The sequence below is a fragment of the Pyxicephalus adspersus genome, chromosome 1 (assembly GCF_032062135.1).
Source record: "Pyxicephalus adspersus chromosome 1, UCB_Pads_2.0, whole genome shotgun sequence".
NCBI classification, from domain to species: domain Eukaryota; kingdom Metazoa; phylum Chordata; class Amphibia; order Anura; family Pyxicephalidae; genus Pyxicephalus; species Pyxicephalus adspersus.
In genome coordinates, this window is record NC_092858.1 from 127,945,775 (window position 1) to 127,960,535 (window position 14,761).

A 14,761-nucleotide genomic window follows, 5' to 3' on the forward strand; every position below is an offset into this window, starting at 1 on the left:
TAAGTTTGCCATTCAACTTTTATTTTAATAAAATCAGTAATGCGCAGCACATGCAGTGCTAAGCATCTAAACTAGTACAATAAGCATTACTAAACTAAAGTGACTTGGGGGTCAATCTTGACATTTAGCAAGTTATAATCCATTCTTTGCATATAAAAATTATGAACCTCCTGGTATAGGTATTGCCAAAATTTACTTGCTAATATGTAATCATTGAAGACAAGTCACTTAATTAATTTACCAATATGACAAAGATAACCACATGTTTTGAGGATTGCAATGTGCCAGACATTCACTGAAATAAAAATAAAAAAAAAATAACCACACAACTAAACAAAACTCACGCAACAAACATCTGAGAATCTGGACACTTCACAACAGTGTTTTGAAGTGTTTCATTAATATCTTAAGACAAGTGTATCAAAACCTTGGCATGTTTAATTTTAATTTGCCAATTTTAATTACACCAGAAGAGTTATGGCTGCTCAGCCAATACCGGGTCTGCTTAATTTGACTTAAGAGTTTAATATGACTTATAACATTAAAAGCTCACACTACCCCGAAATATATAATTTCACGCATACGTTGACATTCAACATTCAAGTGCCAGTGTTTTTGTACTGTCTTTTGGTCAAGTTTCTTTAAGCTTTCAAAGAATCACTTAGGCTTACAAAAATAAATATTTGTCAAATGTTCAATAAATATTACACAAAACTAGCAGCAAAAAGTATCTAGAAATCCATTGTGTGCAAAATATTTTGCTTCCCCCTTCTATCACTCCCATGGTCCCAAATAAGTCTCAGTCCTGCCCTAGACTCTAAGCAGTGTTTTTGCCATCGCAAAGAGACAAAAATAAAAAGATTTGAAGGACACGTACACAAGACCTATATAAAAATTCTCTGAATGTGCAATAAAAGAAGTTTTGTAGAAAGTTATGGGCAAAAATGTACAAGGGCCATCTATATTTTAAATAGCACCATAACAATGACCTCAATACTGTCAAGTGCACCTACAAAAAGATTTAGAGCAAGGCACAAAAACACTTGTAAAATCTATTGCACGTTAAAGATATTTTTTGCCATTCCTATGCCACGAAGTTGTTTTAATTCAGCTACATACAGTAGGCTAAATTTAAAGTGGCAGAGGCATTGTGTTGGGAATTACTCTTTGGCCAGATTTAGCACTGCCATACTAAATGCAATGGAAACCTATGCAACTAAAACTGACTAAACTGCACACATAGCAGATTGTACACCTTGTGCAGTTATGTACATTTTTCCACCACTGATCTTACAAGTTGAATTTACTCATCTGGAGCCATTTTACAAAGTCTACTGTAAGCCAAGTATGTTTATACCCTTTCAACGCAGCTTGAACAGAGTAATGTGAATCTGCATTAAAATAAAGCCTGCTGCATAATTCATCCTGTTCATACCCTCTTGACCAAAAAACATCAACACTAGCATGCGTTATTAGACCAAAATCAGCCAGGCCTGTCACGAAACCACATACTGCTGTGGTCAGCCATTCTGCCATTTTCTTATGACAGGCATAAATAAATTGAATGATGATATCTCCTAAAAACTATTTCAAGTTTCAGATCTCTTAACGTTCCCTGTAATGTTCAGCCCATTATTGGCTTGCTCACAAGTTAGCTGTTCAGCCTAAACATTGTTAAAGGAATTGTTGTATTGCATTCTCTGAAAACATTGCTTCACATGTATGAAGCTCATACACCTATGTGACTGGAATGGCTTTTGAAAAAGACTTCAGATTCTAAGTACCTTTCCAGGATAGAGTGAGCAAAATCAGAACATAACTTTGTACAGTTAGCCACATTAGAAACTACTCTGAGTCAAGATCTTTTGCAATGTTAACAGAAGGCCTAATGGAGGCTTACTGCACAAGTTTTACTTTAAACTTGAATATGCATGGATGAAACGATTCCTGTTTTAGGTTGTATCACACCTGCGTGCCAAGGTTTGATTTCGCCCAAGTTCAATAAATTTATACGGTCTCAAATTTATCTTGAGCAATACTGAGCCAACAGGACATCAAAATAAAAAGTTGTCTAAAGTTAAAGGCACAGTACATTAACAAACAAATTATCCTCAGTCAAAATAAATGCAGTTGCTGGAAAGGGTGGATTTGGGAATTAATCCAAAACTACAGCAATGAAATCTTCCAACATCTTCAGAGTAGGGCTTTGTTTCCTAATGCTTGTTTTCTTCATGGCCCAGAGCTCCCTTGAAAAGAAAATTCAGTGGAGAATCACAGCTGGTAATGTACAAGTTCTTGAAGCTACACAAGGTATAGTCTGGCTAAGTTACATGTGGTTTCCATATTAGCTTGTTTGGTTCAGTCTTATGTTGCAGGCAAGTTTAGTTGCCCCACCAGTCAACCTGGGAACTTCCACCATAGTTTCCTCCGTAACCATCACTGTTATAAAAGCCACCATAACCACCTATTGACAAAAGAACAGTAGTGATTAGGACACAAGAAAAAAAATGAACCAATATTGAAAATCCTTAACATTGTGTGCACCCAATAACCAGAGTGAAATTATTTACCGTTGTGAATTTTACTTAAAAGCATGTTGGAATCTACATAGGCTGGTCTAAAATACAGGGTCTGTTTATGTGGCTGGCACTCAGCAGTGAGACCATACAGGGGTAAAGATTTAGGAGAAAAAAAAAAAAAAAACACACACTTTCTAAAGGTGAGGCAAACGTGCGTTTCTGCAGAATCTTTGAAGTCAAGAACATAGAACACTTAACCAGATCAGTGAGGTCTGCAACAGGAGGCTGCCAGTACACAAAGGAATGCATTTTTTAATTTTTAAACAGTTTCTTTCAATGCTTCTGTATATTATATCTGTTCTATATTTTTGTGAACAGGGATGGACATGACCAAAGACATGCAGCATGGAATATGTTGGTGGTATATAGATACTGTACAAAGCAACAAACCTGTACCTCCTCCAAATCCCCTACTGCCTCCATGACCACTGCTTCTACCACCACGGCTGCTCCCGAAGCTGCTGCTGGAGCTACTGCTCTGCCTGTAATCTCTGGCACCAAAGCCACCGCTGAACCGACTAGGAGGAGAAAAAAAAAAATTAAGAGTTAAATTAACATTCAACATATTTAAACATAATGGCCACTGCATTCACACATTTAATAATTCACAACTTACCTCTTTGAACGTCCACGACTGCTGCTCTTGTGATGCTGCTCATAGGCCATGTTCTCCAGCCAGGAAGGTACCTCTTGTTTTGCTTCCACCAATAGATCTAATAAATCCTTTGTTATATTTATATTCTTTTCATTGAAAAATGATGTAGCAAGACCTAATAGAGGAGGAAAAATACATTACAACCAAATCCACAACCATCAGCTTACAAATCAGTACTAGTTCACACATTCAAGAACTATTTGGTATGGGAATTTCAGTATTTGCTTAAAAATGTAAACACTGATTTTATAAAATCCTAACCACAACTTATGCAAAATCACATAAACATTTACATGTAATAAATTTAATATAGTCCCACTTATTAAAAATGGATACTAATGCAACAAACTTTTTTTATGTTTATGCAGTTTGGAATAAATTGTTATAGGATTTTATAAAATAGGTGTTAAAGTTATTAGGTACTGAAAAAAAACAATTTTTGTATTTGTGAATATTAAATAGGGGAGTTGGTACAAGGTTTTAACATGACGCTGCACAATTATTGTCTTTATAATAAATTTATATTTTTATTACAAAGTTCTAAAAATATAAAAACCTACACTTACCCAAATTACCCACACGTCCTGTACGACCGATTCTGTGCACATACTCCTCAATGTCACTGGGCAGATCAAAGTTTATTACATGTTTGACATTTGAAATATCAAGACCTCTGGCTGCAACCTTAAAAAAAAAAAATAAAAAAAAAAAAAAGTCAATACTGAGGAGGAAGGACGCTAAGCAAACCGCAAAGTTACAAAGCTGCTACTTACAGCAGTGGCAACAAGAATGGGGCTTTTTCCAGATCGGAACTGATGAAGTGCTTCTTCTCTGTCTCTCTGAGAGCGGTCCCCATGTATGCTTGTACAAGCATAACCCTCATGGTACAAGAAGTCCTCAAGAGCATCAGCACCTTTCTTTGTTTCCACAAACACCAATGTTAACGAGTCTTTGCCTAAATAAACATTTAAAAGTCAAGGTTTTAAACAGTGCAGTCATCTTTACATTAAAGATTAGGGCTGATGCAGAGACATCACATACCTGTGGCATTAAGGAGATCCAATAAAAATGAACGCTTGTCCATTTCTTCCACCCAGACTACTTTCTGTGTAATATTTTCAGATGTAGAGCCTACTCTGCCTACCGCCAAAAAGATGTATTCTTCTAAGAAATCACGAGCAAGAATCTAAAAAAAAAAAAAAAAAAAAATTGCTTAGCACTTAATTTAGTCTTAGGGAAAAGCAATGGGTGAACCCATAGAAAGCAATAGGAAACAGTGTTTGAACCTGGGTGTCTGTAGTATACCAAAACCTACCAGGATGCTATGCTGCAATAATTAGTTTATCACAGAAAGTCAGTTTAATAAGCATGTTCTGTATACCTGAATTTCCTTAGGAAAAGTGGCACTGAACATCATGGTCTGACGGACACCCTTTGGTGGCATGGTATCTTGTTCAACAATTCGCCTAATTTGAGGCTCAAATCCCATGTCAAGCATCCTGTCTGCCTCATCTAGCACCAAATACCTAGAAGAGCAAAAGAAAACGTTAGTCACACTAAGATAAGTGATACCTGATAATCCGTTTTACTAAAAATAGATAAACTCCAGATTTTCCAACATACTTGCAGTAATCCAGGCCAATCTTTCCTCGTTCCATCATGTCAACAAGACGCCCAGGAGTGGCAACAAGCAAGTGACACCCTCGCTCCAAGTCTCTAATCTGTTGCCCAATATCTGCTCCTCCATATACTACACAAGGACGTACCTTGGATCTGTATGCAAACTAAAAAAATACATGGTAATGTATATCATATTTAAAATGTAATTTAAAGTATAAAAAATTCTGATCTAGTTTAAAAATGTTCTGTACCTTCCTGGCCTCTTCATAAATCTGTACTGCAAGTTCTCTAGTTGGAGCCAGAACAAGAGACAGTGGGAACTGTTTACGCCGTCCATATCGTCCATTTTCCTGTAAACAAATATCCTTATGTTAGAAGACAGCAACTGAACTTCAGAAAGGCAGAACATTCAGGCAGAAGTATGGAAGGACTTGCACTTAGCTATAACAGTCCCATACCTTTAGGTGCTTCAATGCATCCCCAGGACCATCTGCATAGATTTGACTGAGAATGGGTAGTAAAAATGCTGCAGTCTTTCCAGAACCTAAAAAGAATACATTGATTACTAAACAAAATAAACCATATCCTCTGGACATTTAGAACACCCCTTACAGTGGGACTCCCCCCTCAAACTTCATGGTAATTCACAGAAATAAATGAAAATTAACATACAGCTTCTCTTTTAAATAGCACAAAGCCAATTGTCACATAGTAGCAAACAGGATTCCTATCTGTATCAACCATGCAGCAAGAGGCATGTATTGTGGTACATCAAAATGTATGTGTTAATAGGCTCTTAAAGCCTAACTAGACTTAAGCTATTGGTGGTAGTATATTTTTCACCTTATTGCAAAATTGAAATCTATTTTATATAAGTTGGAAGTTCTGCTCTATCAGTCAAAAAAATGGCATAAAAGTCTGTATGTCTTGTAATATACTAAAAAGTATGTTACCTGTCTGAGCACATGCCATCATGTCCCTCTTTTCTATAATGATGGGAATAGCATGCTTCTGGACTGGGGTTGGTCGAGTATAACGAGTAAGTTGAATGTTTCCCATGATAATTTCTCCCATGGTGACATCATGAAACTTTGGAGAGAAAACATTTTTTATTTGAATACAGCAAGATTAAACATTACAGATTTTGTCCTCAAACTGAACTCATACAAGTGATCCCAAAGCATTAAGTTGGTCTGATGAGAATTTAGACTTCCATAACACTTGTGTATTTCTACTATATAGATAAAACAGCAAACACTTAATCTCAATAATTAAAGCTTTGGAAACTTACACTTTCAATATGGGGAGGGCAATTTGAGCCAGTTGCTTCGACTGGAATGTCATCATACTTCTCAAAGTTAATGCCAGTATTGCTTCCAGAAAACAGCTCCCTGCGGGACAAAAAAAAAAAAAAAAAAAAAAAATCTTTAACAAACTGAAATTGACACCAAAAATGGAAAAACAAACAAAAAGGTAAATACTTACTGCTCTATGCGATCATTAGGTGCAAGTGGCTTTGACCAATCATCTTCCTCATTGCGTTCATCACTCCAACGGCTGTTTCCACGATCACATCTACCCATACTAGATCGGTCATTGCGACTGCCCATGCCATCAAAGCCATCTACGCGACGGTCATCAGATCTAAGCACAGAAAATAAGAAGTTTGCATACCATTCTCAGACGGACATTGAAAACCAAGTGACAGTTCAAGGATTGTTGGCTCCAGATGTTTAAAGATAAAAACATTATCCTAGATTTAGAGCTGAAGGGAGAAGCTTCTCCAACATCCCAAAACTATATAACCCCTTCTCCACTGCTTCATGTCATTTGACATCATACTGACAAATCAAGAACCTCATCCACTGTAGCTGAGCAAGTCACAATACCAATTTCACCTGCAGGTTGAGATGAAGGTAAAAGTGTGTAAGCCATCTGAAATACAGAAGGCATTGGGAGCCAATTCTTTTACAGGCATTACCTATTCAAAGAGATTATGTTTTCATCAGCTAATTATATATGGGTACAAAGAAAAGGTAAAATAAAAGGCATCTTTAAATTATCTAGATAGGAAAAGGAAAAATAAACCATTTAGGAAAGTTGGTAGCTCCTCATACACTGCAGGCCAAAGTTCTGTGGTGTACTAAAAGCTTACCTGAGGTGCAAAACGTCCTTTACCAGTTTAGACCCTGGCTGCCAAGATGCGAGAACAGCGCACAGGACTACCCCCTCAGGATTAGTGGGAGTGGAAAAGGATCACACTAAACTTATGTGCACAAAACACAAAGCATTTAATAGCCATTTAATCAACACCCTCCCACAATCTTAAAACTTAACCAGAAAAGGCAATGCAACACATTTAAGGATTAAATACAAGAAAACTTTACAATATAATTAAATTTTGACTGTCAAGGTAATACAAAACAGAACTTTCCAAGCAGATGAACAAGCAATGTATGTTCTTTAAACACCACATGGTGAGTTTTAGTGCTGGAAGTGTCCAAAAACCTAGAAAGCTACGTGTTTAGTGGTCAGGATTTTGGCATGGCCAAAGATAATGATCTATCAGAAAAACCTTTTTAAATTATATTGTGACAAGCTAAAGAGTAGAAACGGACCAGCAATTTTCCTTTTTTTTTTCTTTAACGTGAAAGACTTTCCCATAGTGACTACTGAATATAGTTCCAGTAGCAACCAGGTCCACATTTCAGCACAGAGCTAAACAAACCTCCTCCAAAGAGTAAAAGTCTTAGTGGTGGTTGAGAAAACCTGGATTTATATATCTAGAACAAAGCTCTTTGCTACAGTAATGATTTGTCTTAGAGTAGAAAACTTGAAAGGTTTTCAAAAAAGAACATTTTATTTGTATTCACTATGAATATCCCAACTTATTTCAGGCTATAAACATATTATCAGTATCTTGTAAACACAAGTATACAAGATACGTGGCAGATTAACAAACCTACATCTATAATTTGTTTTTGGAAAGCAAGAATTTAATGCCCCCCCATAGAGGTTTAAAAAAATCTATAGATATTCTGTTCTTAAATTTTTAAATATTATGGTGGACACAAGTCAAGTTGGTGGTAGAAGATTTCATCCTACTAGATACTTTTGTTCAGAAACACAGCCATTTCATGCCAGCACACTTTCAACCCAACCCACATATTAAAGCACAGATAAGATTGTGCAGTTTTGACAAGTTTGGATGCACCTGTAGCCAAATCCTTGAATTGATACAAATAAATGCCCATTTAATAAAAATAGAAAGTCTAAAACTTACCTACGGCTTCCACCACCTCTATCATTAAATAAACCTGATTTTCCACGGTCACTGCGTGATCCAAAGCTGCTGTAAGCATCTTTATCTCTTGAATTCCAAGCTGCGCTTTCCTTATCATAAAAGCCTTGAGAGGGGAAAAAAAAACAGTTGAGAAGTTCTCATCACCAAAACAATGTTCATGCATCAACATTTGGCTCACTAAAATGCTTCTACTAAATGTAAAGGGCAGCTGCGCAGATATACATGACAAACATTTACCTCTGTCAGTACGGCCAGATCCTCTATTTGAGTATCCACTACGATCATACCCATTCATACGATTGTCACGGTCATCATGAGTACCATTCACATAGCCGTTGCCACCTCGTCCTGCATCCCAGCCTGAATCTTAAAAAAATGATAAGATTTGAGAACCAAAAGGCAAAACACCACAGCTAGAAAGCCATCTCAGCCTGGGGTTTAGTAGACACTACAGTGAAATTTAAACAATGACCCAAACCAACCATTAAACTAGTGTCTAAAAGCAAGCTAAAGCAAGCTGACAAAACCCAGTGTAATGCATGTTACATGCACATTAGTAATATTTATTGCTGCCAGATTGTCACATGTGAAATCAGTTAAAACAAATTGTTTCTCTACTGAACCAAGAAAACACCAAGACTGTAGCAGTGATTTCAATTTAGAAGTCAATGGGCCAGTTTTAGCCTGCATTGGAATCTGTGTAATAAGCATGAATAGAAGATAATCATCAATGTTTTGCAGAAAATTAATGCAGGCTTTTTTATAAATCTAAAATTACATATTAAGATGCCACGTAGTTGATTGGAACTGCTACAATATCTTTGGTATGTGCTTCAAAATTGAAAGCAATTAGAATAGAACTGCACTTCATGTGCAGCTCAATGGCTAGCTTATGCAGGCCAAGCTATTGTGCAGCCAACACACCAAGACAGGTAACCAACCGTACCAGTTCTTTGGGACCACCAATCACCGTAGCCCTTATACACATCTACAGCTGGATACTGACACCTTGGATAACCTACATAACAACAAATCTTTCAGAATAATATTCACCAGTCTCACAATGGACACTAAATAGATGGTGACAATATTGCTTTAAATTAAGGCATCACGGGTTTAAGATGTGCACTTTTACAATAAGAAAATTGAGTGTTAACAGTAAAGTTTACTTTCCACCCTCAAACCCAAACACCCACAGTAATATAGGAGCAGTATTAGGGAACTGAAACTGCTGCCCAAATCATTTTAATTTGGACAATAAAAACTAATGACTTAGACACTTACCATTCCTGGAAGCTTCCTTGTTTCTTAAGTGAGGAGGAATGTAACGACCCTCTGCAAAGAGGAGAATTCAGTAAGGTTTGTTGGCCGAAACATGAATTAGAAAAATGTGTAGATCACGGCTTCAATAAAAAGATACTTACTAGTTGCACTGCCACCACCACTTTGAGAGTCAGAATTCAAGTCTAGGCCAGCAAACTAAAAAAAAGAAAAAAGCGCTGTTAATGTTATGACATCCTGAGCCGCAGCTTGTGTGTATCTAGGCCAATACATGATGTTACTGCAATGCCTGGCTGGAAACTGGTAAACAAAGACCTCTTCTGGCTGGACTTGGTACTACAACAAGGGACAAGGAAGATGTTACGAAATACAAAATGGAGGAATGCCAACAAAGATGCTTCGAAGAGACTGCCACTGTCAGATCTCAGGCATCGAGTCCAGGCAAAAACTATGTGTACAACGTTTCATGTACCTAGTCAAACTTGAGATGTATAAAGTAAACTGTGAATCCCAGTGATCCAAATATAAAAGCTTTCCACCCTGCAAGTTATGTTGAACATTATGTAGGAGTGACATGAAAAGCCCAGAAATCACACTACTTCTGATAGACTTTTATAAAGCAATTCTGTTCCAGTTTATCATAATCAAGTGCTAGTTACACATTCACTTGCAATTTGATCAAATCATTGGTTCTAAGGTGCATCTGTTGGGATAGATGGAATGTGATAGTAAATAAGTACATAAGTTGTACAGACTTTTTGGACTTTTAACCAATCAGAATGTAGCGAGCAAAATAATGGAAGAGGAAATAAAACCTTAAACTATACTGCTCCCAGTAATACACAGAACAGCCAATTCCCACACATTACACACTTGGAGTGTATTGTGTTTATGTAAAGTTGGTGGTCACCTTTACAACATCACTTGCAACAGCACTAAAAAAAAAAAAGTCTTAAACAAAGGAACATTTACATGGTGTGTTCTAACCAGGTGAGGCCCACATACAAGAAAATAATCAGATGTAAGGCCCTGTGTAATGGTAGTAAATACAAACATGTAAAATAATTTAGCACAAATCAAGTAATCCCATCAGCCTGGGACAGAGCCGACAAGGGTCACAGAATATAATGACCATTTGCCTTCAGTGAGTAAGATAAATTATTAAACAGGATTTATATAGCACCAACATATTATGCAGCGCTGCACATTAAATAGGGGTTGCAAATGATTGTCAGATACAGGAGGAAATTAAATCTCTCTGGGAATAAAGTACAAGGACATTTCTACTTGCAAATGACCAAGACAAGAGCTGACATTTTTATATTACAGACCTGAGTAGCATTAATGGGGAAACCCTTGCTATGATTTGTGCAGTCTACATTGGGAGGCTCAAAGCATTTCCTTCTTACACAGGAAATGACAAAATCTCTACAGATGGAAGGGAAGTCCCTTTAAGCAGGATTTGAGATGGGATGCCTTTGTCTCTTAATACTTGAAGGATAAATGGGGACAAGTAAATCTGCAGGCAATGTTTGGATTCCATCACAATGTAATGATTTATTATCACTGACCTGGCCCCGCTGTATTCCTATATTAGTTTATGCTCAGTTCTAGATCTGACTCTCCCCCTAAATACAACCACAGGGGAGATCACTAGGCCTCAGATCAGGATCCCAATTCTCACAAGGGGCAATCTGGTGCAAAGACTCAATCTTCCACTACCCCATATGAAGGTTTAATCAAATAGCCTGCTACAAGGAATGAATTATTTTAATTTTAGTTTCCAGTAAACTATTTAGAAATGATGAGTGCAACCTAATCAGCAATCACGTCCTGTGCACAGGTTCCTTCCATAAGGGTCCAATCACCCCCACTATTCTCCTCGATTTACTTTACACACACTAGGCCCTAAACCAACACCGAGTAATCAGAGCCTAGCGGTGATCAGGGCCGAAGGGCCCACGTGTTGTACGATTCTTATACTACTACTGCGAACAGCGATGTGTTCACACTCAGAAAGGCCAATCTGAATTTCAGAGAACAATCCGGAAGAAGAATCGGGCTGTAATGGGTGTAGGTGGTGCTGAGGGAGCAGAGATGATGCTGTAAGCCGGCTGCGTGTCTTCCCCCTCCCCTTTCCTCTCACAAAGGCCGCCATTGTGAAGCTACGCTAGCGAGGCCTACTTCCCACAGTGCGACCACTCTCCCCCATCGGCGCCATCAGACACCGACATCGGCCGATCTACACACCGGGGCCATGAGGAGAGCCGCCAGAGCAAAGACACCGGGTCCCGACCCATTCACTCAACACCCCCGGCACTGATGACGCAGACGCTGTTCCCGGTACAAGGTACGGAAATAGCAGCGGAGGATTACCAAGTACGGCGATGTATAATGGCGCCGATTCACCTCAGCCTGGCTGCTCCCTTCTGACTAGCATTATACAGATTCAGTCATGGCGCACACAGGCCCTCGCTCCCGGACTAGGCCGCCATTGTCCACACGGCCACCACACAACCCCCCTAAATAAAACAACACTTACCTGCTGGTCTAGACCGTGAACATTTTCGACGGCCACATGACTCATAACTAAACGATAAGAAGGCCGGGGTCCCTCGCACAGGAAAATGATCGGCGTTATTCGGTGAGATGACGGAAATGAAAACGACTACGTATCTGAATATTTTCACACGTGGTAAATCTTAAGTCTAACAAAAAAAAGTTAATTTTCTGTAAGACTTTAATTTTCGCTATTATCCGTCAATTGACGAAATCTTGCGACGCGATCAGTAAGAGAGACTGCTCCCAACTGAACGCCCGGGCGAGCCGGGCCGTTCTCTTATATACGGACGGCGTATGGTGACGCAAATACGCAAATGACGGCGAAAAAAGGTGGGCGGGAAGAATTGATGAACGCGGGGATGTAGTGCAACTTGTGCGATCACTCCTTGTCTCTAGGCAGCCTGCCCTGACGCGAGCCTATCGGCAGCCAGCACTAGGCGCCAAAGATCGCGAGATTTCCCGGCGTTTCACCGCCCGGCTTCACAGGCCTGCTTCTGCTGAGGCCACAGAGCCGGAAAATCCTTGGGTATTGTGCCAGGGTGACGTCAGGGAAGGACGGCCGTGCTTTCAGTTGTTTGGTGTGGATGTGTTTAGGTTTGGTTTCGATGCTGTAGTTGTGCGTCATTTACCGGGGTGTAGTAGGAAATCTCAGTACTTGACAAATCAGTGAAATAGTGTGATATGTGTAAACATTGCAGCCAAAATATAGCTCTGAGTGGGCCTTTTAATCCCCTATAGTACCTTAAATATATATATTTCATGGAGGCAGATTCATAAATGTGACGCTTAAAGCATACCTAAACTCACAATTTTCACTTTACATAAAAAGTTAGACAAGTTTTTTTTTTTTTTTTAAAGGATGTAGCACCACCCCCTAATTCGAGATCACCTAGGCCAAAGGTCAGAAAACTCTAGACTTTAGGCCAGATATGGCCTAGCTGGTAGTTGGTTCCACCCTAACGCCCGGCTGGCAACCCGCGGCGTAGCCGGAACAAACTACCGGAGCCACATGCGGAGCCTTCCCTATTTACCACGGCCGGCGTTAAAACTTTTGCCACCTTGTAACTACGGGAAGTCTCCATTTTGTGTTCACCTCAGGACAACTTTGTGTACAAGTCTTGTGCCATGCAGTGATAACGCCAGCATGGCCCATCCAGTTCAGCCACCCACTAGACAAAGCCCTATGCCCAGCTGGTTAATGGAACCCTGCGAGTGAACCCCGACCTACCAGGGAATGTTCATCAATCTGCTATTGCTAAAAGCAGCACTCTTAGTGACCTCTGGATACCCTTTTTTATTTCCTTGTACTGTTCAGAGCTCCAGCTTTTCAGGTGTGTGGTCTCAGCCACAGCTTTCATACTGCTACATTCATTGCTTGCCTGCCCCACGTCACTGCCATTCAAGCTATGGACCTATGGCTTACATGGCATGTCTGTGTGGGATGGCAGTAAGCAATGCTCAGAGTCCCTGCACAGTAAGTCCTTAAGGTAGCAATTAGGAAATATCAGCTGTCCTGATAAACCATCACTCTTTTCACGGGATGCAGTGGCATGCTGTAAAACCCAACATCTGGATATTAACACCATTTTCCTGGTTCTATACTGGGGTGGGCATGAAGTGCCCTCACTTCTATCAGCAATGAGCATGCAGGTGTTTACATAACAAGGATGCATGCTCGCCATGCTGTGCCTTCACTATTGCTGTGCCCTCTCTTCTTTTTTTTTTTACGACTGCACCCCTGGTCCTATTCCAAGTAATTCCTTGCCAGCTTAACAGTGTGGTTCACTATATAACATTTCCCTAATCTTCCAGAAGAGCACTAGAGGTTGGGTCTCTGTCCATCTAAAAAAGCAAATACAAGGCTTACATCAAATACAAAGTATCACTGACAAGTCAACCTCAGTTATTTGTGTATAACTTGGCCCTGCAGGCACAATTTTATAGCAGTATTCATTTCAGCCTTTGAGCAAGTGGTCCCCAAGAATAAATGCTCTAGAACAGTGAACTAGGAGCAAGTAAGCTACTGTTGAGGGTACGAGAGATCAACCCCACAAATGACCCTCTTCATCCTAGGTTATGCGCCATAGAGGCGTTTTTGGATTTGGTAAGTTCTTTCAAGGTCTCACCGTGGCACCCATTTTCCTAAATCCAGAGTGTCTTGGAAGAGGCACTTTCAGCCATAACCCTCGATGGAAAATGCAGTTCAACCAGGATCAGCCACACTGTCTGTACCAGGTGGTTACATATCTCTGCTATTCTTTGGGTGGTTGCACATTCATTAGTCTCTGCACCAACACTTCCATCCTGCACCTTTAGTCCTGGGTTCACAGATACCATGGAGAATAAGGTGCAGATGGAAAAGAGCTGTTTAATTACTGGCACAGTTCATTTTTATTTTTCACACGTATAAAAAAAAAAACATTTTATGCATAAAATCACCAAAACCTAACACATTTTGTCTGAATGCAGAGAATTTGTAAAATAATAAAAATTGCAGTTGCAAATTTTTAATAATATTACACAGTATATAGTGCCAACATATTACAAAGCCCTCTACATTAAATAGGGGTTGAAAATGACAGACAGATACTGACAGTGACACAGGAGGAGGAGAGGACTTTACCCAGAAGAGCTTACAATCTAAGAGGTGGGGGAAGTATCACACAATATGAGATGACATATGGACTGGTGGGTAAGTAGTGAGGGTTTAAGAGACAGAAGAAGATGGGTAGGCAAGTTTGAAAAGATGGGTTTTCCAGA

General features: G+C 39.3%; 2 protein-coding genes and 1 long non-coding RNA gene across 8 annotated transcripts in view; 2 read left to right on the plus strand and 1 right to left on the minus strand.

Moving 5' to 3' along the window:
- On the minus strand, positions 1 to 12,260 carry DDX3X (DEAD-box helicase 3 X-linked). 4 transcript variants are annotated; one of them, XM_072426943.1, is made up of 19 exons: positions 11,982 to 12,260; positions 9,583 to 9,637; positions 9,443 to 9,493; positions 9,105 to 9,176; positions 8,396 to 8,524; positions 8,138 to 8,261; positions 6,340 to 6,498; positions 6,146 to 6,245; positions 5,808 to 5,943; positions 5,313 to 5,398; positions 5,106 to 5,204; positions 4,858 to 5,018; positions 4,616 to 4,760; positions 4,276 to 4,420; positions 4,008 to 4,189; positions 3,801 to 3,918; positions 3,196 to 3,349; positions 2,976 to 3,097; positions 1 to 2,464 (listed from the first exon to the last, which is right to left on the minus strand). In XM_072426943.1, exons 1-19 carry the CDS (start codon positions 12,024 to 12,026, stop codon positions 2,382 to 2,384), a joined length of 2,166 nt encoding a protein of 721 aa, XP_072283044.1. In that variant the 5' UTR covers positions 12,027 to 12,260; the 3' UTR covers positions 1 to 2,381. The 4 variants fall into 4 exon arrangements, with proteins under 4 accessions (XP_072283044.1, XP_072283035.1, XP_072283061.1 ...); XM_072426934.1 differs by having other exon boundaries at positions 2,970 to 3,097; XM_072426960.1 differs by lacking the exon at positions 9,105 to 9,176.
- Positions 1 to 14,761, plus strand: part of LOC140341373 (large ribosomal subunit protein uL2) — a 331,097-nt gene that overhangs the window by 282,688 nt on the left and 33,648 nt on the right. The window lies entirely within an intron of this gene.
- The window catches only part of LOC140341317 (uncharacterized), a 27,156-nt gene continuing 23,973 nt past the window's right edge, over positions 11,579 to 14,761 (plus strand). For both annotated transcript variants that reach the window (XR_011922845.1, XR_011922844.1), the window contains exon 1: positions 11,579 to 11,789. This is a non-coding gene — a long non-coding RNA (uncharacterized lncRNA). The remainder of the gene's footprint in view (positions 11,790 to 14,761) is intronic.